Below are 24915 nucleotides of genomic sequence, written 5' to 3'. Positions count from 1 at the left end.
GTGGAAACTGGAGTGTTTCCAGTTTGGCATTATTACGAATGAAGATGCTGTAAATATTTGAATACATCTGCTTCAGGGGTGACATCCTGCTGGTCCTTTTGTGCACTGTGTTAATTCTGCATGTTATATAAAGCGGGGGTAGATACGTCGTTAAATTTTGGCTGCAAGGGTTGCCTTTCAAAGTCTCAGGCCTGGACTCCCCTCTTCTCTCTCTGTTTCTCTTGCTCACTCCTGCTGTCTCCTCCCTCTCTGGGTGCCCTCGCCAGGATGTCAGCATCAATCCTTCATGGAGAAACGACTCTGCACACAGTGCAGGTCAGCCAGGGAGGTGACTGGAGGGAAACAGCAGGAGCTGAGAAGTCAATCCTTGGCCCTCACGGGGCTTTGGCAGCGAGTGGGTCAAGAGTGTTTCATTACCTTGCTGGTTAGGGATTGGAGCAGCGCCGAGGTGACCCCTGCCCCAGATGAGCATCCTGTGGGCAATCAGATTCAGGATTGCCAGCTGGATGCCAGAGGGCTGGTGAGGAATTAATAAGTACTGCTGCCCCTCACCCCGCCTCCCCTGCTGGGCCCTGAGGACAGAACTGACTTCCAGAGAGCAAAACGGCCCCAGGAGGCATAGAGGCAGGGACTAGAAGACTTGCCTGTGGACACTGAACAGGGGGCTCTCAGAGATCCAGCAGCCAAGCCCATTCCCACCTCCAGGTTTTGCACCTGCTCTCTCCTCTGCCTGGCCCTCAACCTTGATCTCTGCCCAGCTCATTCCTTGTTCAGCCTCATCTCAAAGGTCACCTCCTCACAGACCACACTATTGTCTGTGGTCTGATCTCTACTGTCCAGCCTTATTCTTGTCAAGCACTTACCAATGGCTAAAGTATTTTTTGTTTGTTCACTTATCACTAGCTCTCTCCCCATCAAACCGTAAGCTCCATGCAAACAGGGCCCTTGTTTGTATTTGTTCACCTCTATCCTCAGGGCCTCGGTGGACATTTGTTAAATGAACGATTAAGTGATCTAAATCAGGCATCACAAACCCAAAGGCAAAGGACAATTTAATGAGTGAAGTGGGCTGGCATGAGAAAAATCACTTTTTTTTTTTTTTGGTCTTTCTGTCTTTACTAGGGCTGCACCCATGGCACGTGGAAGTTCCCAGGTTAGGGGTCTAATCGGAGCTGTAGCCACTGGCCTGTGCCAGAGCCACAGCAATGCGAGGTCTGAGCTGTGTCTGCAACCTACACCACAGCTCACGGCAACACCGGATCCTTAACCCACTGAGTGAGGCCAGGGATCGAACCTTCAACCTCATGGTCCTAGTTGGATTCGTTAACCACTGAGCCACAATGGGAACTCCCACATCGTTTTATTACGTCTGATTTGTGCTTCTGACAGTGCTGTAGGCACTGTTTTTAGCAGGGGAAAAAATGCCCAAGTTTGATGATAAATTACAGCTGGCACTGGGCTGTAGTGTCAGAGGTATAATAGGGAGGAGTGGGGACTGTGGCAAAGTAGGGAATATAGGCCCTTAGAAAACTGCTGCTCAGCTCCTGCTTGTTGCTACGGGGGAACATGGAGCCCGTGATGCCAGATATACTGATTTTTTTTTTAAAGAGAAGCTTGAAATTGTGCTTTTATATGAAATCTCAGTTGCAGATGATTTGCTCATTAAGAAGAAAGTGTGGGCCAAAAAACACATCTGCAAAAGGGATCAGACCCATGGTCACCAATTAATGACTTCTCGTTTAAATAGCTTTAATTGATGGAAAATCCAAGAAAGGTGCTCACACATACACAATTCTGAATCTAATGTCAAGTTATTCACAGGCTACTAGGAATCACAGCATGCTCTATGAAAAACCCCTGCTCCATTTTAATATCCCCATTTTACAGCTAAAGAAACTGAGGTCCTGGGAGCAGTGATCTCTTCAGGACCACCACACAGAGCCCAAGAGCATATCTCATGGTTCCCGGTCCAAAGAGTGGAGCAAGGAGTGGGGTCCAGGTGAACCCATGATTTTCCTCTGGATACCTGGCCCACCTCTACCTCCAGGGCCCCTATTTGGTGATCTCAGACCAGCCACTTGGCCACATGGAAATTCAGTCTCTTGTCTGCAGAATGGAATCTTCCCTTGATCCCTCAAGAGCAGCTTAGGGTAGGAGGCTACAGTCACATGACCCCAATACCCTTTTCCTTTGAATTTTAACTTCTGGAGTCCACAGGTGGCAGGAGGTATCTGAACTTGCTGGCTCACTTTCTGGGTCATCTCAAGAGTCAGCAGTTTGCCCCTTTGCCACTTTGTTCTGTCCCGAGACTCTGTTTCTGGAAGGGGAATCTTGCTGAGGTGGCCAAGGGTAATCGGATCTCAAACCCCCAGGCTTTTCCCTCTGCCAGCAGAAGCTAGCATGACTCAGCTGAAACCTCTAGGTAGAGATGAGCCTGAAGGAGTCATGGTCCAACAGGGGCCAGAAGCCAGAGGGCTGGTCCTAAGTAGGAAGGCTGGCCCTAGAGGCCAGATTTTGGAAGAATTTGTTGTGGATGTGGTTAGAGGATGGCCGAAATGGAAAGGAGTCAGCTTTCTTTTTCAGAAGGGAAAAGAATGTCAAGAAAAATCTCTAGAACTGCACTGGCCAAATATAGTACCTTCAGGCCACCTTTGGTTATGTACATTTGAATTCATTAAAATTAAAGGAGATTTAGAATTCCAGTTTCTCAGTCGCATGAGCCACATTTCAAGTGCTCCACAGCTACAGGAGATGAGGGTCGACCACTGTGGATGGAGCAGATATAGAACATTCCCTTCGCCGCGCAAAGTTCTGTTACAGGCCACTCTAGAGCATTCAGGCCTGAGAGCCAGGAAGCCTGGGCGTAGCGGTTTTGCCACTGAATTCTTGTGTCAAGTCACTGCACCCTCTGTGCCTGAGTTCATTCATCTGCAAGCTGGGAGTAAGAATTTTGCAATGTCTGCATCACAGAGGATCCCATTAGAATGAATGTTTGTAAAAGCAATTTGAAATATGAACTTGACAGGCAGAATATTTTGGGAGTGAGATTATGAATACATTTCTTCATTATGTGCTCTGTTTTTCCCGATTTTAATAAATATGTACTTTTTTTTTTAAAAAAAGTAGACATTTCCTGATTAGTCATGTAATGTATACATAAAATTTTGGGGTTACACTTTTGTTTTCTGAGAATTAGTAGATATTTCATTGAAGAGAAATTTGAGGCCAGCCTGATTACTTCCTCCTTAGAGCTCACTGAATTTTTTGCCTGGATATCCATAAGATTTTTTTGTTTAATCCTCAAGTTCATTAATGTTACCATGATATAGCCCAGTTTTGATGAATCTCCATAAGTTAGTTAGTTAGTTAGTTAGTTTGTTTGTTTAGGGCCACACTTTTGGCTTATGCAAGTTCTCAAGCTAGGGGTCGAATCAGAGCTATAGGTGCCGGCCTACACTACAGCCACAGCAACGTGGGATCTGAGCAGCGTCTGCGACCTACACCACAGCTCATGGCAATGTCGGATCTCTGATCCATTGAGCTAGGCCAGGAATCAAACCCTCATCCTCATCCTGGTTGGATTTGTTTCTGCTGTGCCACGATAGGAACTCCTATTAAGTTTTTTTTCTAGGAGACAGATAATTTGCATATGTTTTAAGTTAGTTTGGTTTCAGAGATGTTTTCTACTATGAAAGATTCCAATGCTGTTTTCTGTCTTGATTTCTTTCTTCCTCTCTTCTTTAGACACACCATTATGCAGAAACTGGATTTCCTTTGTTTTCCTTATTGGTCATTTTTCTTTCATCCTTTTTTTTTGTCTTTTTTTTTTTGTCTTTTCTAGGGCTGCACCCACAGCATATGGAGGTTCCCAGGCTAGGGTTCTAATCAGAGCTGTAGCTGCTGGCCTATGCCACAGGCACAGTAACTCGGGATCTGAGCCGCGTCTGCCACCTACACCACAGCTCACAGCAACACCAGATCCTTAACTCACTGAGAGAGGCCAGGGATCGAACCCGCAACCCCATGGTTCCTCGTCAGATTTGTTAACCACTGCGCCACGACAGGAACTCCTCTTTCATCCTTTCTTACTCTTTCTTTCCCGATTCATTTTGTTGCATCTTCTTTAGCCTGTATAACATGTCTCTTACGCAGCTTATGTTTTTAATGTCTTCCAGTTTGTTGTTTCTACAGAGCTTTTTATAATAGAGCAGCTTTACTTTTCTTTTCCACCCACTTCCAGAACACTGCTTTTTTTCATCTCTGTCTACTTTTTATCATCTCTTCTTTGACCCTTTTATTTCTTGAGATTTTTTTTAGGAAGACCATCATTTCTTTAAATTTTTTTGTGTGTATTTCACAGAGAAATGTCTGTTCAGTAGTTTCTCCTACTTTGTAACAGAACTCTTCTGGTACTTATGCTTTGTTTACTTTTCACTTGTCTTCTTTTGTTTTCTTTCCCTTTCTTCTTATTTCTCACCATCTTTTTGCTGGTCCCATGCTGGCGACTTACCACAGTTCTTCGTTAAAGGAAAGGGTGGGGAGAGGGGCTGGGAGGAAGCTGGGGCAGCAGGTGTCTAGGCAGTGCCCTGTGAATTATCTCAGAACCCTCCCTCCCCAGCACCTAAAATATATCTCTACTCTAAGCAACAGACTTAGTGTGGAGATAAAATGTGAAGACCCAAGAATGTCACCATTCCCCAGCATCTCCTTGAGTAATTCTCTCTGACTCACTGAGAGAGAAAACTGGAACCCTTAGAACCACATGGCTGATCGTTAACCATCATTTCCCTTCCACCTGCCACTTTAACATCCTGCTTCTTGCCAAGGGTCTTCGAGCCTCCTTATCCAGTTCATCTGACCTCTGAACTGTCACACACATCTCAGTGACTCTCCCTTCTGCTGTGCGTACTTCAGGCTTTGCTTGAGTGAGGAAGGGCTCAGAGAGTTGAAGAATACCTCAGGAGAAGTCTGCCTCTTGCCAAGGAGGTGCAGAAAGAAGCATGTGCCACTCTGGGTTCCCCGCTGCAATTCAGCTCTTATTTACAAACCAGAGGTAGGACTGTGTTCTGCCCTTCTCTCATCAGCAATGGCATTTTTTCCTCTTCTCTCTTTGTTGCTTTTTGTTACTGTTTCCAGACTTTTCAGAAAGTCTGCTTCAGAAGGGTGAATGGAATAGAAACATCTGGATTCCATCCACTTAAACCAGAAGTGACCTCCACCTAAGAACCTGGTCATCAGAAAGTATCGTATTTCCTTTGGCTCATCTGTATTTTCTAACCTTCCTACGATAAACATGCACAGTAGGAACAGTATGGGCTTTGGAATCAGATGAGCCTGAATCCTAAATGCAGTCCTTTCACACTCTAGCTGTGTGAGCCAGTTATTTAACTGCCCTCACTTTCGGTTTCCTTGTATGTTGTGGGTTCACAGTAAACGTACTACCTTGGAGAGCGATTTCCCTCACGTAAAATAACCTCTGACCCAGTGATGGATACATGGGGAATGTTCAATAAATGTGAGCTATTGTTGTCTTGTATTAATTATTCATAATTACATATTGTTACTTTATTCTTAAAAATATAGGTTTAATTTCTTAAAGCTGAGCTTCAAATATACTGTCTTAAATCTTTAAGTAAATCTTAAAAGATCAGAGCCAGAATGAACCTGAGATTACTTAATCTAATGGTTCTCAACAGGGGATGATTTTGACCTCCAGGGGACAATGGGGACATTTCTGGGTGATCAGAGGGGATGATGCTAGTGGCATTTAGTGGATAGAGGCCAGAGATGCTGCTAAACATCCTGCAGTGCCCAGAACAGCCCTGCAACAGAAAATTATTTGTTCCCAATAGGATCAATTGAGAAACTTTGGTCCAATTTAATCCCTGATACAATGGTTGCCCAGAAAAGGAAAGCAGCTTGCCTGAGGTCATACAGCGAGTCAGAGGCAAGAAAGTGTTTCATCTTCTTTCATGGAAAGGCCATTGCTCCCTGAGGTCCATCAGGCAGCAAGAGCTGAGAGCTGGGCTGGGATCAGGGTGAGGCAGGCGCATGACCCTGACAGTGGGTGCCTCCTTAAACTTTGCTCCCTGGGTGCTTTGCCTGGTTCACCCTCGACCTGGCCCTGGCTGGGAGCAAGAATTGGGCAGGGGGCCCCCCACAGTCCCTTGACCAGCCTGATTCATGCCAACCCAACCCAGACATTTCTTACAGGAAGCCTTATAATCCCCTTGCCAAAGAAATCTCAGCTTCTTGGGCTCAGCCAATCCATAACCACAGGGATTAAAGCCTGCAGGCAGAACACACAGAGGTGACAGTGGAGAAAGAAGAAAATGCTATGTCAGGTGGTTAATTTTTGAGCTGGGGAATGATTTCCAGGCAGCCTTCCCCCATTTCCCTCAAACCAGCCCCCCTTTCTTAGGAAAAGAAAAATGTGGTGTGTTTGATCCCGGGGCAGGAACTGTCCAGGGACCACGTCCATTGCCCCTCCCTCCTGTGCCCCATACTCCCTTGCAGTGGGCATTTCTGTGAAAGCACTGGGCTATGACCAGGCTCTCAACAGGCACCAGAGGCTCCATGCCAGGCCCTTTGGGGAGCAGGACCAGGGCCAGCTGCCCACAGGGGTGTCCTCCTGCTACCCACTAGAGGCCCATTCCTCAGGAGGGTCCAGGGCCAGGGCTGTGGGAAGCCCTGAGCATTGAACTTTAGAAAGCCCGAAGCCATGCTGTAAACCTCTCAGTGTCCCCTCATCACCCCCAGGCTGGGTCCACACAATGTCAAAACCCATGGAGCCTCTCAGGGCTTGAAACACGGCAACTCAGGCATCCAGAACTGTTACAAGTGGCCTTGGGCAGGATCAGATCTCAGTTTGCTCACCTGGAAAATGGCCAGTCCCTGAGAAGCAGGAGTCATTGGGATCAGTAGAGAGGGCAGTGGACAGAGAGCTAGGAGACGAGGGCTGAAATCAGGACCTGATGCTAAGAAACTGAGCAGCCTATGAGTCAGAGTGCCTGGGTTCGAATCCTACCTCTATTGCTTGCTAGAACAAGTGACTTAACTCCGTGCCTCAGTTTCCTCATCTGTAAAATGGGGATGATGATAATGATATTAAGAATTTCAATCTCATAGAGTTATTGCTCTATGAAGATTAAATAAAGTTAATGTAGGTTGAGGGTTGGGAGTAATGCATGGCAGAGTAAGTAATATATAGAATGGTACCTCCTACTGACAGAGTCTGTTACTCCCCCCACCCGCACTTTTTTTTTTTTTTTTTTTGCTTTTTAGGGCCTCACCCATAGCATATGGAATTTTCCAGGCTAGGGGCTGAGTCAGAGCTACAGCTGCCGGCCTACACCACAGTCACAGCAACGCGGGATCTGAGCCGCATCTTCGACCTACACCACAGCTCACAGCAATACTGGATCCCTGACCCACTGAGTGAGGCCAGGGATTGAATCTGCATCCTCATGATACTAGTTGGATTTGTTTCTGCTGTGCCACAACAGGAAGGCCCCAGAGTCTGTTACTTTCGTGCTTCTTGTCCTCCTTGTGTTAGAAGTAGCACCTCAATGATCCCTGAGGCTCTTTGAGTTGGCCGCGTGAGGATGAAGGCAATGATGCTGGTCGTACACAGATATCGACCCTGAAGGGAAAGAAGTCTGGAGCACACGCAGCAGCCCAGGCAAAGGAGCCAGCAAGGAAAGACAACCTGGGAGAATTCCTCTCTACTGAGGCCAAGGGGCACCAAGGCACGAGCTTCCTCTTGAAAAGAGGGAGTTAAGTAAGACCCGCTGAGGCCTGAGGTGACAAGGACACCAGGAGTCAGAGTCCTGAGTGCACATCCTGGTCTCCTACCTACAACTCTGGGCTGACCGGTGGTCTTTTTGAGCCTTCCCGTCTTCATCCATAAATCGGGGTGTGTTTTATGTCATCCTGAGAGAGCGGGGAGGGAGATCAAAGGGAACACGGGTGGAAGTGGCCGTTCTCTGGAAGCCCTGCAATGCCACCAGCATCTCTCTCCACCGTCTCCTGAGCAACTGTCCCTTGTGGCTTTCCAGCAGCAGCACTGCTACTGGAGACGGTGGCCTGCACTGAGCATGTGCCAGGAGCCTACGCATTCCCTCATTCAACTCTTCGCAGGGCCCAAGAGGCAGCTATGACTGCTGCCCCCAGGTTACGTGTGACTGGCCCAGGTTCGCACTGCCTCAGTGTGAATGGCAGATGAGAATAATAAAGCCACTGTTCATTGAGGGCTTACTCTGGCCAGGCACCAAGTCTTGCCCTTGACAGGCATTAGCTCAACTGCTCATCACACAACCCTGTTTGGAAATGAGAAAAGTGGGGCACAGAGAGGTGTAGCAACTTCTTCATCCACATGCGCATCTCTAGTAAGGGATGAAGCCATATTTCACCATGTGGTCTGAGCCCAGGACCCTGGTCCCGATCCCCTGGGCCCTGGTCCTGGGCTCAGTGAGGAGAGTAACAGTGATGGTAACTGCCAGCATTTACTCAGACTCACTACGTGCAGGTGCTGGGCTAAGCCCTTTACACTTGGTGTGACTTTTGCTCCTGTCTGGTAGTTTCTTTTAAAGGAAATGGAAGGGCAAATATTCAACAGAAAGCACTTTACAGGCCCTTTCACATCCCCTCTGGGTCTGTTCAGTCTCCAAGATAAGTCCAGCTGATCTCAGAGTGCCCACCCTCCGGAGGAGGAGACTCAGGCATGGAGGGTTAAGCCCGAAACTAGCCCGGGGACCCAAAGGGAAACAGCTGCAACAGAGGTCTGGTCTCTGATGTCCAGCCAGGGCTCCCTCCTGCCCCGTCCTAAACCTGAACCCAATCTGAGAAAGCAGTCAGGAGCCACTTGTGTTCATTGGGCCCAAGATGCAATGGGGGAAAGAGGAGAAAGTGGAGGGGTGACTTACCCGGGGACCTCTGAGGCCAGCCACCCTATCCTACCCCTTCTTCTGGAATGGACTGTGTTAGAGCCTGAAACTTATTAGCAGATGTTGTCACAAGTTTAAGATCTTGGAGCCAGGCGTTAAAAGTGTTCTGGAGGAGTTCCTGTCGCGGCACAGTGGTTAATGAATCCGACTAGGAACCATGAGGTTGCAGGTTCGATCCCTGGCCTTGCTCAGTGGGTTAAGGATCTGGCATTGCCATGAGCTGTGATGTAGGTCGCAGACACGGCTCAGATCCCGTGTTGCCGTGGCTTTGGCGTAGGTCAGTGGCTACAGCTCTGATTGGACCCCTAGCCTGGGAACTTCCATATGCCGCAGGAGTGGCCCTAGAAATGGCAAAAAGACAAAAAACAAAAAACAAACAAACAAAAAAATCGTTCCTGGAGCAGCTCGCACCCCACTGCTGCCCAGGCCTCATTAATCATTCATGAGTCAGACAGGCAGGCAGGGGCAGGGAGGCAGCTCAGCTCAAGGAGGAGAGAACAAGTTCTTCCCCGAAACAGACCAGCTGACTGTGTGACCTTGGGCAGCTTCTTCCTCTCTCTGGGCCTCAGTGTCCCCACGTGTCCAAAGGGCTCTCTAGTTGCTCCGGACAGCCTGTCCTACACTTTGGAGGCCTGTATTAACAGGAGGCTTTTCTCTGCTCAAAGTGAAATCCAGTCTGAAGGCACTGGGGTGGGATCTCTCTTTAAATCCCATCTAAGCTCTTCGACTTCACTTCTCTGTGATCAGGGGGTCAGAGACCAGTCTCCTGGAAGGGCTGTCATGAGGACCCAGGAGGACCATTTGATATTTCTGGAACACTTGCCATGCTCCCACCTCAGGACCTTTGCACTTGCTGTTCCCTATATATTTGCTCAGGGGCGGTTCCTTCACTTCCTTCAAGTCTTTATTCCAGTGGCATCTCCTTCAGGTATTTGTTCAAATGTTCCTTTCTCACCATCTTCTTGACTCTAAAATTGCCCTAACTCCCATTCCCAGCTCTCTGCCTTCTCTGATTTTATTTTCCGCAGCTCTTATCATCATCTGACATACTATAGATCTTACCTACATATCTGTTTGCTTTTTTAATATCATATTTATTTTGGACATATCTATTAAGCACCCTGTTTGCCAAGGGCTGGGGGTACACTGGTGATCAAGGCAGGCAGGATCTCTATTGTGCTTTACTGCTGGCAGGGTACTTCACTGTTTGTAAAGTGCTGGGTTTCCCTGACTCCTCCCCCAGCCCCATGAGGCAAGCATGTGCATGAGAAGATGAGGAAACTGAGGCTGGCAGAGGAAGTGCCTGTCCCACCCACAGAGCAAGTTCTTGGCTGGGATACATCCTAGATCATCTGAGGCCACGTCCTGTGTGCCCACTGCTGAGCCTAACTTCTCTCTGGCACAGAGGTCGTCCCTGCCCCTGACATTTTCAATTCCCTACCGTTTAGCACCATCTCACCACTACTCTGGTCCAGCTGGCCCTGCCCCAGGCATCCTGGGTGCTGATGAAATGGGTGATGGGAAAGCTGACCTCTGCTGCTGAGGAGTCAGGCCAAGCCCCTCTAGACAGTGACCCTCTACTACCTACAATCCCTCACTTTCCAGGCCTCTGGGAGTCTAGGCTTCAGGCCGAGAATAAGAATGGCAAGGGAACTTTCGCTGGGATTTTTCTCTGAATAAGCGCTATCTCATTTAATCTTCCCAGCAGCTCCTAGGAGATGAGATTGAGTCCATTTTACAGAAGAGGAAATGGAGGCTTAGAGAACCCAAGAACCTACACAGAGAGTAAAGGGAAGAGGCCAGGAGGATGCAGAAGCAAGTCTCATCCCCTGGAAAGCCCTTCCAGACACCTGGCTCCACAGGCTCATTCGTAATGCACATAACAATACTACCAATGCTAATAACCACAGTAACAGCAGACACCTACCCAGAACCTCTTATGACTACATGGAGCCCAGAGTATTTAGGTAAGAGAACCAATCTCCATAACACCCCTCTGAAGTAGGTCCTCTTAGGGTCCTCATTTTACAGAGAAGGAAACTAAGGCACAAAGAGGCCAAGGAACTTGCCCAAGGTCACACAGCCTGGAGTCCAGGAAATCTTGCGCTAGAGCTCATACTCTCATGATGTTGCCCCCTCTTCTCAGAAAGTGATCCTTGGGGACAAAGCAGCCCAGTGGTTCCAGGCGGACCCCTATCCAGAGGAGGAAAGCTGAGGTCTGGAAGAAGTTAATATCCCACAGAAGAACCAGATCAGGAACAGGAAAGGGAGCCAGTCTCCTGGACTGATGGCCAGTTTGGTGCGGGTAGAGAAGGGCCTCTCGGTACAGCCTCGGTTTCCCCACCAAGAGCTGGGAGCTGGGCCATGGGCAGGGCACTGCATCAGGCCCTGCTGGGCTCCCCCAGGCCTGACACCCCATGTTCTTGTCCCACATGTAGGCACAGCAGACCACATCCCCAGGGCTCAAAATGACACTGTCCTACATTTCAGGTTTTGGGGGCTCTGTTGTAAAATGCCCTGCCGGGGCATCACGTGTTTTGCTGAGTCCCAGCCCTTTCCAGAGAAATCCAAGGGGGCCAGTCATGGGCAGGGGACGCTAAAAGGAGCAGGACGACTCTTCCTTCCTTCTCCCCCCTCCTCCAGGCCTCCCGAGCCAGCCGGCAAAATGGCTTGTCATGAGAGAAAGGTGCGAGCGGCATGTGAAATGGGGAGGGACAATCAGGGCTGTGGGTGGCAGCAAACAAGGGCCTCTCTTGTTGTTTCTTCCAACCAAGGGAAGGAAGGCTGTCCATGCCTGCTGAGAGCCCAGAGGACAGAGGGGATGCGTCAGCTCAGCAGAGCCCAGGGTTGGGACGGGGGCCGCAGGCGATGGGGTGCGGTGGGGGGGTATCTTGCCTGGAATGCCCTCCATTTCCAAACCCCCTGCACCAGGCTTCTGTGGCCAGGCTGTGAGGCCACAGGCAAGCGCTTCCCCTCTCTGGGCCTCAGGGTCCCTGACAGAAAATGTGACTTGACCACGCCTGCCTCACACACCTGCTGGGGGATCAAACGAATGCTTTTAGAGCAGGGCTTCCCAACCTCAGTACCACTGACATTTGGGGCCTGTGAATTCTTTGCTGTGGGGGCCACCCTGTGCATTGCAGAATGGTTAGCATCATCCCCATATGCCAGTAGCACCTCCCTTGAGTTGTGACAATCAGAAATGTCTCCAGGCATTGCCAAATGTCTCCTGGGGAGCAAAACACTTGAGACCTCTGATTCAAAGGATTTCCCAGAGCCTAGAACACAAGAAGCGATTTGTCCATGAAGGCAGCCAACATTTGTTGAGCCCTTTACAAGCATCAGTGATTATTATCACACCCATTCACAGATGAGGAAACAGAGCCCAGAGAAGTTGACTAACTGGCCCAAGGTCACACAGCATAGTAAAAAGCCAGAATTTGTACTCAAGCACCCAAACTCATGTTCCTACCCACGATGTTTGACCAGCCATGACAGTTCCTATCTTCAGAATCCCCTGAGACCTCCAAATTCCTACTCCAGTGTCAGAATGACCCGTCTCTCCTTTGGGAAGTTGTTCTTAATGTCCCCCACACCACCCAGCACGACCACTCCCTTCCCCCTTGCCTCCTCTGAACCATGAAGGGGTGTGGGCTGTCAAGTGGCAGACATAGGCTGGAATGCCAGCCTCACTACTCATTCAAAGGCTGTGAGGTACTGGGCAGGTGTCCTTACCTCTCTGAGCCAGCCTTCTCATCTGTAAAATGGATCTATCACCTTTCGTCATGCAGCGGCTAAGAGCACAGGCTCTGGAGCTAGAATGCCAGAGTCTGAATCCCAGCTCTGCTATTTCCAAGCTGCGGGAGCTCACCCTGTGCCTGTTGCCTCATCTGTGAGTGTGGATAATAACAACCCCTGCGCCACAGAGCCGGGGCGAGCACAAATGAGCCAGAAAGCATATCTTGAGTGCTTTGAGCCGTGCCTAGCACTTCCTAAATGCTAGAGAGGTGTTGGCTATGGCTCTTTAGGAGGCCTCTTGGGGGGATAAGGGAGAGGGCACGAATGAGGCATGTGACCCAGGACATCAACAAACTTGAATTCACTTCCTGCAGGAGCCCAGGGATCAGCACACTCCTGAAGGAGAGCTTAATATGGCTGAAATCAAATCCCTCGCTCAGCTCAGATGGAGAGAGGACCCCCGCAGGAGAGCAGAGCCAAAGGGACTGGTACAGGCACCACTGGGCTGGCCGGCAGGGGCCTGCTGGCCTCCGCTGTCCTTTCCTAATGTCTTTGTTTAGCTGGGGGTCACTCTTCTGTCCTGTGTATCGGTTCCCCTGTCCCCCCAGCACAGGCTACTTCTCACTGATGGCTCCTTCCCCTGTGAATTTCAGAGACAAGTAGACAGAGCTGAGAACCTGGTACTACTATTTTGCAGATAATAGTAACAGATGAAATTCTTTATCAATTTCCTACTATGTGTCAGGCACTTTCAAGTTTTCCCAGAAGGCAGGTTTCATTACGCTCAGTTTTCAGATAAGGAAATCGAGGCTTGGGGGAGGGAAATGACTTGCCAGAGATGGTGTGGCCTTGTGCATCTCGATCTCCCCTGATGCATCACAGCTGAAGACAGTGGCTGGGGCACACCTGTGTCACTTGTTCCAGGCCTGGCCAGGTCCAACCTAGCAAGCACTTGTGTCACTGGTTCCAGGCCCTGGCCAGGTCCAGCCCAGCTAAGGTGCTGACTTTGTGTCTTCGAGGTCTGGGGGTGTCTGAAAATCCTGCTCATCAGTCCAGAGGGCATTGTCCTACCAAGTTGGGTCAGGAAACATGATCTTGCTCCCCACCGCATCACAAGAATCGCATCAGCCTGTTTATACACCTGGCAGGATCTCCGGGAAAGTGGAAAGTTGGCTGGGCCTCAGAGGAGTGGTTCCGAGGCCAAGGGTCTATGTGGGCCACAGGTCAAACCTGGCGGGAGAGCATGGAGGGGGCACAAATGAGGGTGCTGGGACCACCTGGCTGGGAGGGGCTTGGAGAGTCCCTCCATGGCCCCTCTGGGCCTCAGTCTTCCCAGCTGAAAAAAATCAGTGGGCTGGAAACACTGATTAGCAGCAGTCTGCGGTTTTAGAAAGCACAGATCCCTGAGTTCAAATGCAAATTCACTCATTCACTTACACTGACTGAGTACCTACTATGTGTCAGACACTGTCGCAGGCACTGGGGATGCCGCAAGGAGTAAGACAGACGTGGGCCTTGCCTTGACATCACTCACAGCCTAGTGGGGGAGGCAGACGGTGAACACATCATTCCAGACTGGGATGAATGCCCCAAAGCAATAAAAGAGGAGGCTGTTTTCAAGAGTGTTTTGTGGGATAAGGAGGCCAAGTGTTCTTGAGAAGGGGTAATCGAGGAGGACGCCTCAGAGGCGGTGCTTTGAAGCTAAGACCTGAAAGACCGGAAGGATCCGGCTGCGGAAGATCAGGGGCAAGAGCATCTCAGGCAGAGAGAATAGTAAGTGCAAAGGCCCTGGGGGCAGGAACAAGCTTGGCAGGTTCGAGGCACCAAAAGAAGACCTGTGTGGCTCGACCACAGTGAAAGAAGAGAAGGGTGTGGGGATTGTAACAACCCTGTTTTCTAGATTCTGAATCTGATGCTCTGGCATCTTAGGACTTTGCTAACCCTGCAGGCTTAGCCCCTCCCAGAGCTAGCTAATTCCTGGAGATAGGAAACAACTCGCCCTTGCATGTGCTTTTCAAAACCAGCCAATCCAGAGCCCATACCCCGACCACCTCCTTTACTGAGCTCTCTCACTCCAGGCCGCTATCTACCTGCCTCAGTCACCCCAGGGCCCGGTAACAGACACTAGGGACAGTCTCTAGGCCCCAGAGCCCGCTGAAATTATTTGAACTAGCCAATCCTAAGCCTGCTCACCCTGACTTGCCCTTTCCTTAAATACATAAGAGATTGCCAAACAGTGATGAAAACCATGAAGCAAGACAAGGCAGGGGAGAGAGGGTAAAGGCTCTTTCCTTTTCTAGGTTGGACACGGTGGTCAGGGGAGGCCTTTGAGGAGGTTCACCTCTGAACTCAGATGGATGAAGTGAGGGAACAAGGCTTGCAGACATCTGGGGGAAAAGCAGTTCGGACAGAGAAAACAAGAAGTGCAAAGGCCCTGGGGTGAGAGCAATCTTGGGATATTTAAAGAACACCAAGAAGCACCAGTGTGGCTGGTGCAGAGGGAGAGGGGGCCAGAACCTCTAGTAAGTAATCAATAAATATTAGCTGTTCTTATGCTTTCTTGAGGGCTTATCATAATCTGAGCAGAAATAAGGGAGCCTGACCTCTGATTCCCTTTACCCCTTCTCTAGAAGTTCGGCTTCAGAGACTAAATTAAGAATAAAACATTGAGGAGCTCCCATCGTGGCGGAGCAGAAACCAATCCAACTAGGAACCACGAGGTTGCGGGTTTGATCCCTGGCCTCGCTCAGTGGGTTAAGGATCTGGCGTTGCTGTGGCTGTGGTGTAGGCCAGCAGCAACAGCTTCAATTAGACCCCTAGCCTGGAACCCTCCATATGCCAAGGGTGCAGCCCTAAGAGGACAAAAGACATAAAAAAAAAAAAGGAATAAAACATTGATGACTGGGAGCCTGAGACAGGGGAATCACTGGACAAGAAGAGGGAGACGGCGGTGCTCAGTTTCCTGTCACTCACAGCTCACTGTGAAGCCTCGGGCAACTCACTTCCTTCTCTGGGCCTCACCTTCCTTGTCCATAAAAATGGGGATAATTCTTATTCCTACTTCTGAAGGCTGATTTGAGGGGTAAATGAACTAAAATGCGAAAGGCCTGTAAAAGAGAGTCGGGCAAAGGGGAACCATTCTGAGCGGGCATCATTATTATAAAAGCCCAGCACGTTTGACACGGATCATGACAGTTTCTGGTTCTTCTCCTCACAGAGTCTCAGAGTCGCCCTCCGGGAGCACCTGAGTCCTCCCCACTTCACATGTGAGGAAACTGAGCTCCCCATCTCATAGTTTCAGAGCCAAGACCCAAACCCAGGTCTTCCCAACTCTCAGGCCCATGCTCTTTCCACGGTCTAACTTCTGAGTCTCAGGTTCCTCATCTGCAAACTGGGGGAGTTAAAATATACCCTGAGCACCGAACAAAAAGAAGTTATGGTGTATACAATATACGATTTCATTGGGCTCCAATAACAACCAGGGACGAAGGTGATATTATGAGTATGTTATAAATGAAGAAGCCGAGGCCCAGAGGAGTCAAATGACTTGCCCAAGGTCACAAAGCAAGTGTGTGGAATGAGAATCTAGTGTTTTAATTCCAAAGACTTGAAACTGGGAATGAAATGACCATTTTCCTGGTCACCCACCTAAACTTCCACCACTCAAGAAATAGGCCAATACAAAAAACGTGGGCCTCTGATCTTAGAGATGTACCACCCCAGAACAAGTCTGCTGATGGCCAGCCTTGACACCTTTGTGCAAACTGGGAAAGGGGCGCTTCCTCAGGTGGATCTGGCACTGCACCAGGCTGTCTGGTTGGGCACGTGGCATGCAGACTAGTTTAGTCTCATTTTGCCTCTCCAAGTCTCCTGCACAACACTCCATGGCAGTCCTGCCCAGAGCACCCCCTCCCCCGAACTCCCCCTCCTCAGAGCATCCTTAGAGTCACCTGTGAGCATCCACTCTCAGAACGCATCTTGGCCAGGTGGTTTCAGTTGGGTGTAAGGCGGGCAAGGAGAAAGATTTCTCTGCAAACGCCCAGGGCTGATGCTCATTTGCAAGTCAGAGTTAACAGTCTCATCCTGTCCCCACTAGCTGGCCCAGGCCAGTCCTCTAACATCCAACTTCCAGGATGGCCATTCTTGGAACACTTTGAGGTGGTCCCTCCAGCAGTGTCCTGACTTCTTCAGTCTCCAGCACTCTGTGTGGCTGTGATCCCCAGTGGCCCTGGAAATTGCAGCTACTGCATTCCAGAAGGGCATCCCACTCCTTTTCACCCCTGCTGACAGCCTTCTAAGCCAGGAAGACATAATGTAAGAATTGTTCCTCCCCCCACCCCTACCCTTCAGATTAACTCCAGCCTCCCTGCAGACCAGCTCACCAGTGGCCAGGGGACAGGTGCATGAGAACCAACCCTTTCTTTCACACAGACTTCTAGAACATCCGAGTAGCAATGGCCTGGAGACATTATCAAGCTGGAAAACCAGGACCCAATAGGAGGCAAAGGACAAACGCCCGAGCATCTCGCACTTCTTTCCTGATCTGATACCTGCAACTTTGCAAAAGTTTTGGGAAACCCATTTGTACACTATGACCTGCATGGGCGGGTCCAGAATCACTAGGTGAGAAGAGGCTTAGAAGCAGCAATCTGATGTTGGGGGTGGGGCTGAACACTGAGGACACTTGCCTTGAAGCTACATTTGCACAGAAAACACAGTGTTTTCTAGAGGACCAGCTTTAGTTTGGAGAGGTTATTATAGAATTAAAATTGGTTAAGATGACAAGAATTGTCTTGAAAATACATTTGCACACACAGCACATTCACTCTGTTTGCTTTAAATGTATGCCACAGATCAATAAAAACAGCTACTTTCTCTGCTTAATATTCTCTAGGGATGCTTTTATTCACACTGCACATTAAGAAACAAGTCAATTATTAATAAGAACTATGATATAATAAATATGAAATGATAATTATACATAAATATTACATGGGGGAGAGGGTTTTGAGTGTGAAGCTAGAGATTTTGAAGGAGGTTAAGATCCTCCAGGAAGCCAGACCTGCCTCCTAGGAGGAGGCCCTGGCTTATCAGCCACTTTAAAAGGCCGTGACATCTAGGGCCACACAAAGAGTCCCCACCAGGGGAAACAAAAGAGGTTCTTAATTATAACTAAGGAAAGAAAGAGAATGCAGTATTAGAAGTACAGAAGCTGCATTCTGGCTTTGTACAGGCTGTGTGACCTTAGGCAAGTCATCTAACCTTGCTGAGCATCCATTTCCTCACCTGTTCTATAAGGATGCTAACAGCAACAACCTCCCTGGTTATGTGGACATTTTATTTTATTTTACTTCTAAATGAGTTTTGTTTTGTTTTGTTTTGGGACACACTTGTGGTGTATGGAGGTTCCCAGGCTAGGGGTCGAATCGGAGCTGTAGCCGCCAGCCTACACCACAGCCACAGTAACGCCAGATCCAAGCCGCGTCTGCGACTTACACCGCAGCTCATGGCAATGCCAGATCCTTAACCCACTGAACGAGGCCAGGAATCAAATCTGCAACCTCGTGGTTCCTAGTTGGATTCATTTCCGCTGGGCCATGATGGGAACTCCTCTGTGGACATTTTATAAGACAACGCCTGAGAAACTCTTAGCGTGGTGCCCGGCACATAATAAGAGTTAAGCAATCAATAAAACACCTTATCAGGCTTACCACCATCAGAGGAGGTCACAGGCTTTCACTGTTACCTGTGCACATTGGGGTTCATATGGAAACAGATTTGCTGTGAAGCTAATGTAATTTAAGCTTCAGAGCCACTCCCAAGCCCTGTACTGAATTTTTAAAAAATTAGGGTACAGTTGATTTTCAGCATTGTATCAATTTCTCCTATACAGCACAGTGACCTGTACTGAATTTTGTATTTGTAAATCTCTGTGCTTTTTCTTACAGAGAGCCTCTTGGATAGGACATGCTTTAGGCCCCAAAGCACTTGGACTTGCCCCTGGATTCACAGATCTTTCTAAAAGGCAGAGTGGAGAGAAGCTTCCAGAAACCCTTGCTGAGGAGAGAGATCCTCTGTGTTTCATCACTTCTTCCCCAGAGCTCCGCCTGGGACCTCACAGACCCATCCAGCCTTCCACCAGTGATGCTTCACAAAGTGAGGCAACTTCCTCACTCACCCCCTGACAGCACGTCTCAGAAGCTAGTATGGCAATTGCCTCATCTTATGGACAAGGAAAGTGAGACCCAAAGAAGAAAGATCAGTCCAAGGTCCTCAAGTCAGCAAGTGGCCCAGGGTGGGCTAGTTTTTGACTAAGCAACATAATCCTTTTATCAGCATTTGCTGTTTTTCTCTTGCATGTCAAGAAAGTCTAATTGCTCGGATAACTCCACACCAAAGAACTTGCCCTGGATCTCCTTGACACCATCTTCTCAGTATTACTTCTTCCCTCCTGGGGCCCAAGGAAGGCTCCTTCCTTCAGGCAGCCCTTTAGCACACTTCTTCCAGCTCCCTTGCTCTCTGCTGGTGGTGCTGGGTAATCTGCCACTAAATTATACCCTCTTCGCTTTTATTTTTACGAACATTTAAGATCTCATTTAGGGATAGTGAAGCCACTCCTGAAGCTTTGTCTAACGAGTTGCCCTTCCACGATGCCTCGGCTGGGCTGAGCACAGGTGAGGGACCCCAATAGGGACCGGCAGTACCATCTCCTTCCCGCTCCCATTGGTGGTGATTTTTGTCATGACACTCCTGACCTCAGCCTGCAGCCTTTGATCATCTAGGGATTACTTTCTTTGAGTCTAGAAACAGCTCAGATTCTGGATCCTGATAAACCACGGATTGACTCCCCACTCAGCTGTGTTTCCAGCAAGTCCCTTCTCCCTGAGCCTCACTTTTCTGCTCTGGAAGAGGGGGTAAATAATCCTCCCCATTTGAAGGGTACTTTCAATCTGGATTAAATAAAATGATGCACCTAAGGCAAAGTTTAGCACTGCTCCTTGTAAGCCCCAGGAAGCGTTTATGAAATGTTGGCTGTCCCTATCATGTAAGGTGCCTAGAATAAGACCAGCCAGTGTATTCTCAAGCACTAACTGTGTACCAGGCTCAGTTTTAAGAGATCTGCATATATTTCCTCCTTTAATATTCGCTACAACCCAGTGGGTTGGCATTATCATTTCCTCCATGTTTACAAACTAGTAAACTGAAGTTCAGAGAGGTTAAGTGACTTGCCCCAGGTCACACTGCTTGGCATTCATCAAGCGTTCCTTGTGATTTTTCAAACGAAATGTGCAACACAGAGCCAAGCACATAGTTGTAGCTCAATAAGGAGAAATCATTGCTGTAAAAGTGAGAGGATGCAGAAGGCTAGGTGGGACCCAGGCTCCAAGGAGCAGCTGAGAAAGGGGGATTGAGGTTAGGTTAGGGGTATTCACAGCAGTCCGAGGAGAGAGGGTCGAGGGAGGTCTGGTGAAGTCTCTCTAGACTGGGACCTCGGAGGCGGAGAGGGTCCTGCCTGTGGCGCGACCCGCCCAGAGGGCGGAATGTGGGGGCGCACAGGCAGAGGAGGCGTTACCTTGGGCGGGAGGGCGAAGACCACCGGCAGCAGCGCGAGCGGCGTGAACAGCAGCACCAGCAGCCGCCGCGCGCTCCACACCTTCTTGGCTATTGTCGCCAGCGCCGCCATCTGTGCGATCGCCCCGCGGAGCGGGCCAGCCTGGGACTGTCCGCGCCTGGACCCGGCTCCGGCTTATAGCCTGGGGGAGGGCCTAGGGAGGGGACTGCGCTTGGGGTCCCGCCCTCTCCCTATGCGTCCGGGAAGAAAAGGGTGGTGCGCCCGCTCCCCTGGGACAGGGCGAAAGAAGTGCGGGAACGTTGGGAAAAGTTAGACACACAAGAACTAAAGAATTGGACTCTCGCCCTGAAGGCAGAGAGCTGCACTCCAGCCCCGAGGCAGAGTGGCCTGGGGTTTAAACCTGACTTTCCAGCTCTGTGGTCTGGAGCAAATGGCTTAGCTTTTCCTTCTTCACCTGTGAAAAGGGCCGTGCTGACAATCACTTACGAGTAGGTTACTAGGTTCAGATACTGGCTTGCCACATACTAGCTGTGTGGCCTTGACAAAGGCTTCTGAGCCTCAGTTTTCTCATCCACAAAGTGGGGAGATGATAATAATGGTCTCTACTAGACAAAAGTTCTGTTGGGAGTTACTGCTGTTGATAACTGTTTTTCTTCTTTTCTTCTGTGATGGTTGAGTTATCTGAAGGTGGGAGCCTGGGGGAATGCACAGGAGCACAACCCTGCGTTGTGTAGTATTTGCTTCCTTGGTTTTTAACGACACCACCAAGTGATTTTCCAAAGTGTTTGCACTACTTTACATTTCTGTTAGCAATGTATAAATGATCCAGTTTCTCCACATCCTTGTCACCACTGGGGTTGTCACTATTTTTTATTTTAGCCATTCTGATAGGTGTACAGAAATATCTCATTGGGGCCTTTAATTTGCATTTTCTTAATAGCTAACAATATTTAACACCCTTTCATGTGCTTATTTGCCATCAGTATATTCTCATTGGGGGAAATTACCTCTTCCTGTTGTTGGCCTATTTTCTAATTGGACGGTTTGTTTTCTGATGTTGAGTTTTGAGAGTACTTTATATATTCTAGATGCCAGTCCTTTGTCAGATATGTTGTTTGCAAAAATTTTCTTCCAGTCTATAGGTTGGCTTTTCATCCTCTTGACAGTCCTTTCACACAGTAAATATTTGTAATTTGGGTGGAGTCAAATTTATCAAAATTTCTTTTTTCTAGATCATGCTTTTGGTGTCCAAGTTTTTGCATAGCCCTAGATCCTGAAGATTTTCTCACACTTTTTTTTAGAAGTTTGACAGTTTATAGTTTTATGTTTTATATTTAAGTCCATGAGTTAATTATTTACAATAAACACTTAATTTACTAATTTTCAGAGTAATGACTCAAGTTCAGCATTCTCCTTGGAATGGAAAACTTCCTTGGAAGTTACTTCATTCTTTTTCTCTTATTCAAAAGTGCACCTCGTAGTGTCAGCTGCTTTTCTTGGAAAGAACGCTTATTTCTGGACCGGACACAATGACTGCCGCATCATCATAAAGTTCTTCAGTTTTTTCTTTTTATTTGTGGAATTGGAAAATGGATTCATTTTGGTCTTCTTCCTCACAAATTCTTTTCGGTCTGTCTTTCCAGCCATTGCAGTCGCTAGTCTTGTCTCCTTGTCAGACTTTGGCTTTCTATGAAGGCGTTCAATGGCCCAAAGAGAAAGTAATTCACCCCTGGGCTCCTCATCACTGTCTATTTGGACGTACTTCCTCTTTTGGGCTTTCCCAGGGGCAGCGTCGAGTTCTTTTCTCAAAGAAGCCTTCCTCACTTAAAACTCAGCTGGTGCTGACAGTTGCAGCTTTGGCTTTCCACTCCTCCAAAGGCACGCTGTTCAGCTTCTTGGAAATTTCTGTTCTTCACTGGAAGAATGGTGTGTGTCAAGCCACTCACCGTCAACCCACTCACTGTTGGAGTCAGCTTCATTACTGAGACTGGTACTCTCCCACCCATTTTCATCCTCTTCAGCATTTTCTTCTTTTTCAACTCCCAGGATATTTGCTCCTTGAATGTAATCTTTAGCCTCTAGTTCTCCATATTCTTGCAGTCTTGCTTCTAAGGATGCCTCTGTAGGCTTACCCTGGAATTTCTTCTGCAACATCTGAGGATTCAGTGTTGGGAAGAGCTGAATCAAAGTTCTAGCAGACATCATCACAGTCTTATCTTTATGTGTTTTATATTGAGCCAGGTCTTGGAGAAGTTCTTCAGTCATAGCCAGAGGACATCCAGCTGTCATCTCTTTTATAGCATTGATTCCTACTGTCATGACTTCCTCAGAGTTCGTGTCGGTAACGACATTGTTGGCCAGAGTCATGAGCAATGACTGGATGATCTCTGGGGGTACTAAGTGATGAGGTGCTTGTGAAGCAAACAGAAGGATCTTCGTTACTTCTCTTTGGTGGGCCTGCAGAAGCCTCTACACAAAAGGGTAGAAGTTGAAGAGAAAAAGCTTGCGAATTCCTACCAATCTGGAGGTGAGGTTCAAGAGCATCATCTTCACTTAGAACCTCTCCTTAGAGCTCTCTAGCTGCTTCAGTAGCTTTTCTGCAAAATCTTGGGGATCATGAATCAAATGAATGGCTGAAAAGTTGAACACTTCTGTTTTTTAACTTCTTCTTTTGTTTCTAGAGCACTTTCACAGCCTTTTCCAACTTTGTCCTGTTTTTGGAGCTTTCCTTCCCTATGGCATACTGCACTAGCAGGTCTCTTGCTGTTGGTGTGTCATCCTCAGATTCTGAGTCACTGCCCTGTTTCTCCTCTTCATCTTTCCCAAGAAAAATGTTAAAGCAACAACCAATGACCTTAGAGAAATATGCTGTTGTGAGCACATTGACAGTTTTGGCATCATTCCAGATGTTTCTTCTGTAGAGTTCAATCATCACATCTAAAGATATCGTGGCTGCAGTTGCATTGCTGTTTCGTAATATGGTATACGTGAAATTCTGTAATACTACATTCACCTTATTGTTCTTGTGTTTTGCATTTGTATTTTTGCTATGTCACAATGTGAGTAATAAAGTGTTTTGCAGGAGCTTATCATGGCAACACAGAAGTTCAAAGAAGAGTTCTAGCAAACTTGATGGATTGATGAGATTCTTATTTCTCAACAAGATCAGAGCTTTGCAAAATATCATTTGGGGATCTGGATTCAGGGCAGTGTGGCTGTAGGAGAGAAGATCTTTCAGTTCTTGAGGAAAGTTACATCGATGTTCTGGATAACAGTGACCAATCTGTGCCATAAACATCACCAGCTCTGCCAGTTCTTTGCTGGGTTTATTTGGTTGTGACTTGAAAACCTCCACATTGGATCTGCAGGGATTACATGCTGCAGAAACTCCTTGATGTAGGCCGGCTGGTCCAGCTTGATCAGATACTGTAACTGCGGCAGGTTGCTGGGTAGCTTGTTATTGTTTCAGCTAGATGTGTTCGCTGCTGCTGGCTACGTGGTGAGCAATTTTAAGAAAACCAAAATGGCTGGCAACCACCTACCGCCTCAGCTACTGCTGATCAGAAACAGCACATTGAGTTAATTTTTATATAAGGTACAAGGCTTAGATTGAGATTTTTTTCTTTCTCCTTTTATTCCCCCATCATTGACCAATTGTTGCAGTATCATTTGTTATAAAAGTAATCTTTGGCGTTCCCATCATAGCTCAGTGGTGAGAACCCGACTAGTATCCATGAGGATGTGGATTCAATCCCTGACCTTGCTTGGTGGGTTAAAGATCTGGTGTTGCCTAAGCTGTGGTGTAGGCTGGCAGCTACAGCTTGGATTTGACTCTTAGCCTGGGAACCTCCACATGCCCGGTGTGGCCCCAAAAAGACCAAAAATAAATAAATTAATTAATTTTTTAAAAAAGTAATCCCTGGCATTCCCTCTGAGGCACAATGGGTTAAGAAGCTGACTGCAGCAGTTAGGGTCGCTGCGGAGGTAAGGGTTGGATCCCCTGACCAGCACAGTGGGTTAAAAGATCTGGTGTTGTACCAGCCGCAGCTTGTATTTAATTCCTGGCCCAGGAACTTCCATGTCAGGTGTTGCCATTTAAAAAAAAAGTAATCTTTACTCCATTGAATTGTTTTTGCACTTTTGTAAAAAATCAATTTGGTATATTTCTGGGTTCTCTATTCTTTTCCAATGATCAAATTGTCTATACCTCTACCAATACCATATGTCTTTTTTTTTTTTGTCTTTTTGCCTTTTCTAGGGCTGCTCCCGCGGCATATGGAGGTTCCCAGGCTAGGGGTCTAATTGGAGCTGTAGCCTCCGCCCTACACCAGAGCCACAGCAACGCGGGATCCAAGCTGCGTCTGCGACCTACACCACAGGTCATGGCAACACTGGATCCTTAACCCACTGAGCAAGGCCAGGGATCAAACCTGCAACCTCATGGTTCCTAGTCAGATTTGTTAACCACTGAGCCATGATGGGAACTCCAATACCACATGTCTTGATGACTGTACATATACGTTTTGAAACTAGGGAGACTGATTCCTCCCACTTTATTCTTCTTTTTTAAAACTGTTTCAGCTATTCTATGTAATTTTGTAGAATAATCTTGTCTATACTTACAAAAATTCTTGCTGGGATTTTGGTAGGAATTGCATT

General features: G+C 48.0%; 1 protein-coding gene and 1 pseudogene across 2 annotated transcripts in view; both read right to left on the bottom strand.

Moving 5' to 3' along the window:
• The window catches only part of SLC13A3 (solute carrier family 13 member 3), a 75450-nt gene extending 55031 nt beyond the window's left edge, over window positions 1–20419 (bottom strand). For both annotated transcript variants that reach the window (XM_047770953.1, XM_047770954.1), the window contains exon 1: window positions 20257–20419. In XM_047770953.1, coding sequence (XP_047626909.1) covers window positions 20257–20367 — 111 coding nt within the window. In that variant the 5' untranslated portion in view covers window positions 20368–20419. The remainder of the gene's footprint in view (window positions 1–20256) is intronic.
• A 1054-nt stretch (window positions 20420–21473) lies between these two features.
• Window positions 21474–23786, bottom strand: LOC125122516 (protein SDA1 homolog; annotated as a pseudogene).
• Between the last annotated feature and the right edge of the window lie 1129 nt (window positions 23787–24915).

This window comes from Phacochoerus africanus, chromosome 3, assembly GCF_016906955.1.
Source record: "Phacochoerus africanus isolate WHEZ1 chromosome 3, ROS_Pafr_v1, whole genome shotgun sequence".
In the NCBI taxonomy this organism is placed as follows: Eukaryota; Metazoa; Chordata; class Mammalia; order Artiodactyla; family Suidae; genus Phacochoerus; species Phacochoerus africanus.
Note: the sequence above shows the minus strand (reverse complement) of the source record. Positions and strands in the feature narration are given on the sequence as shown.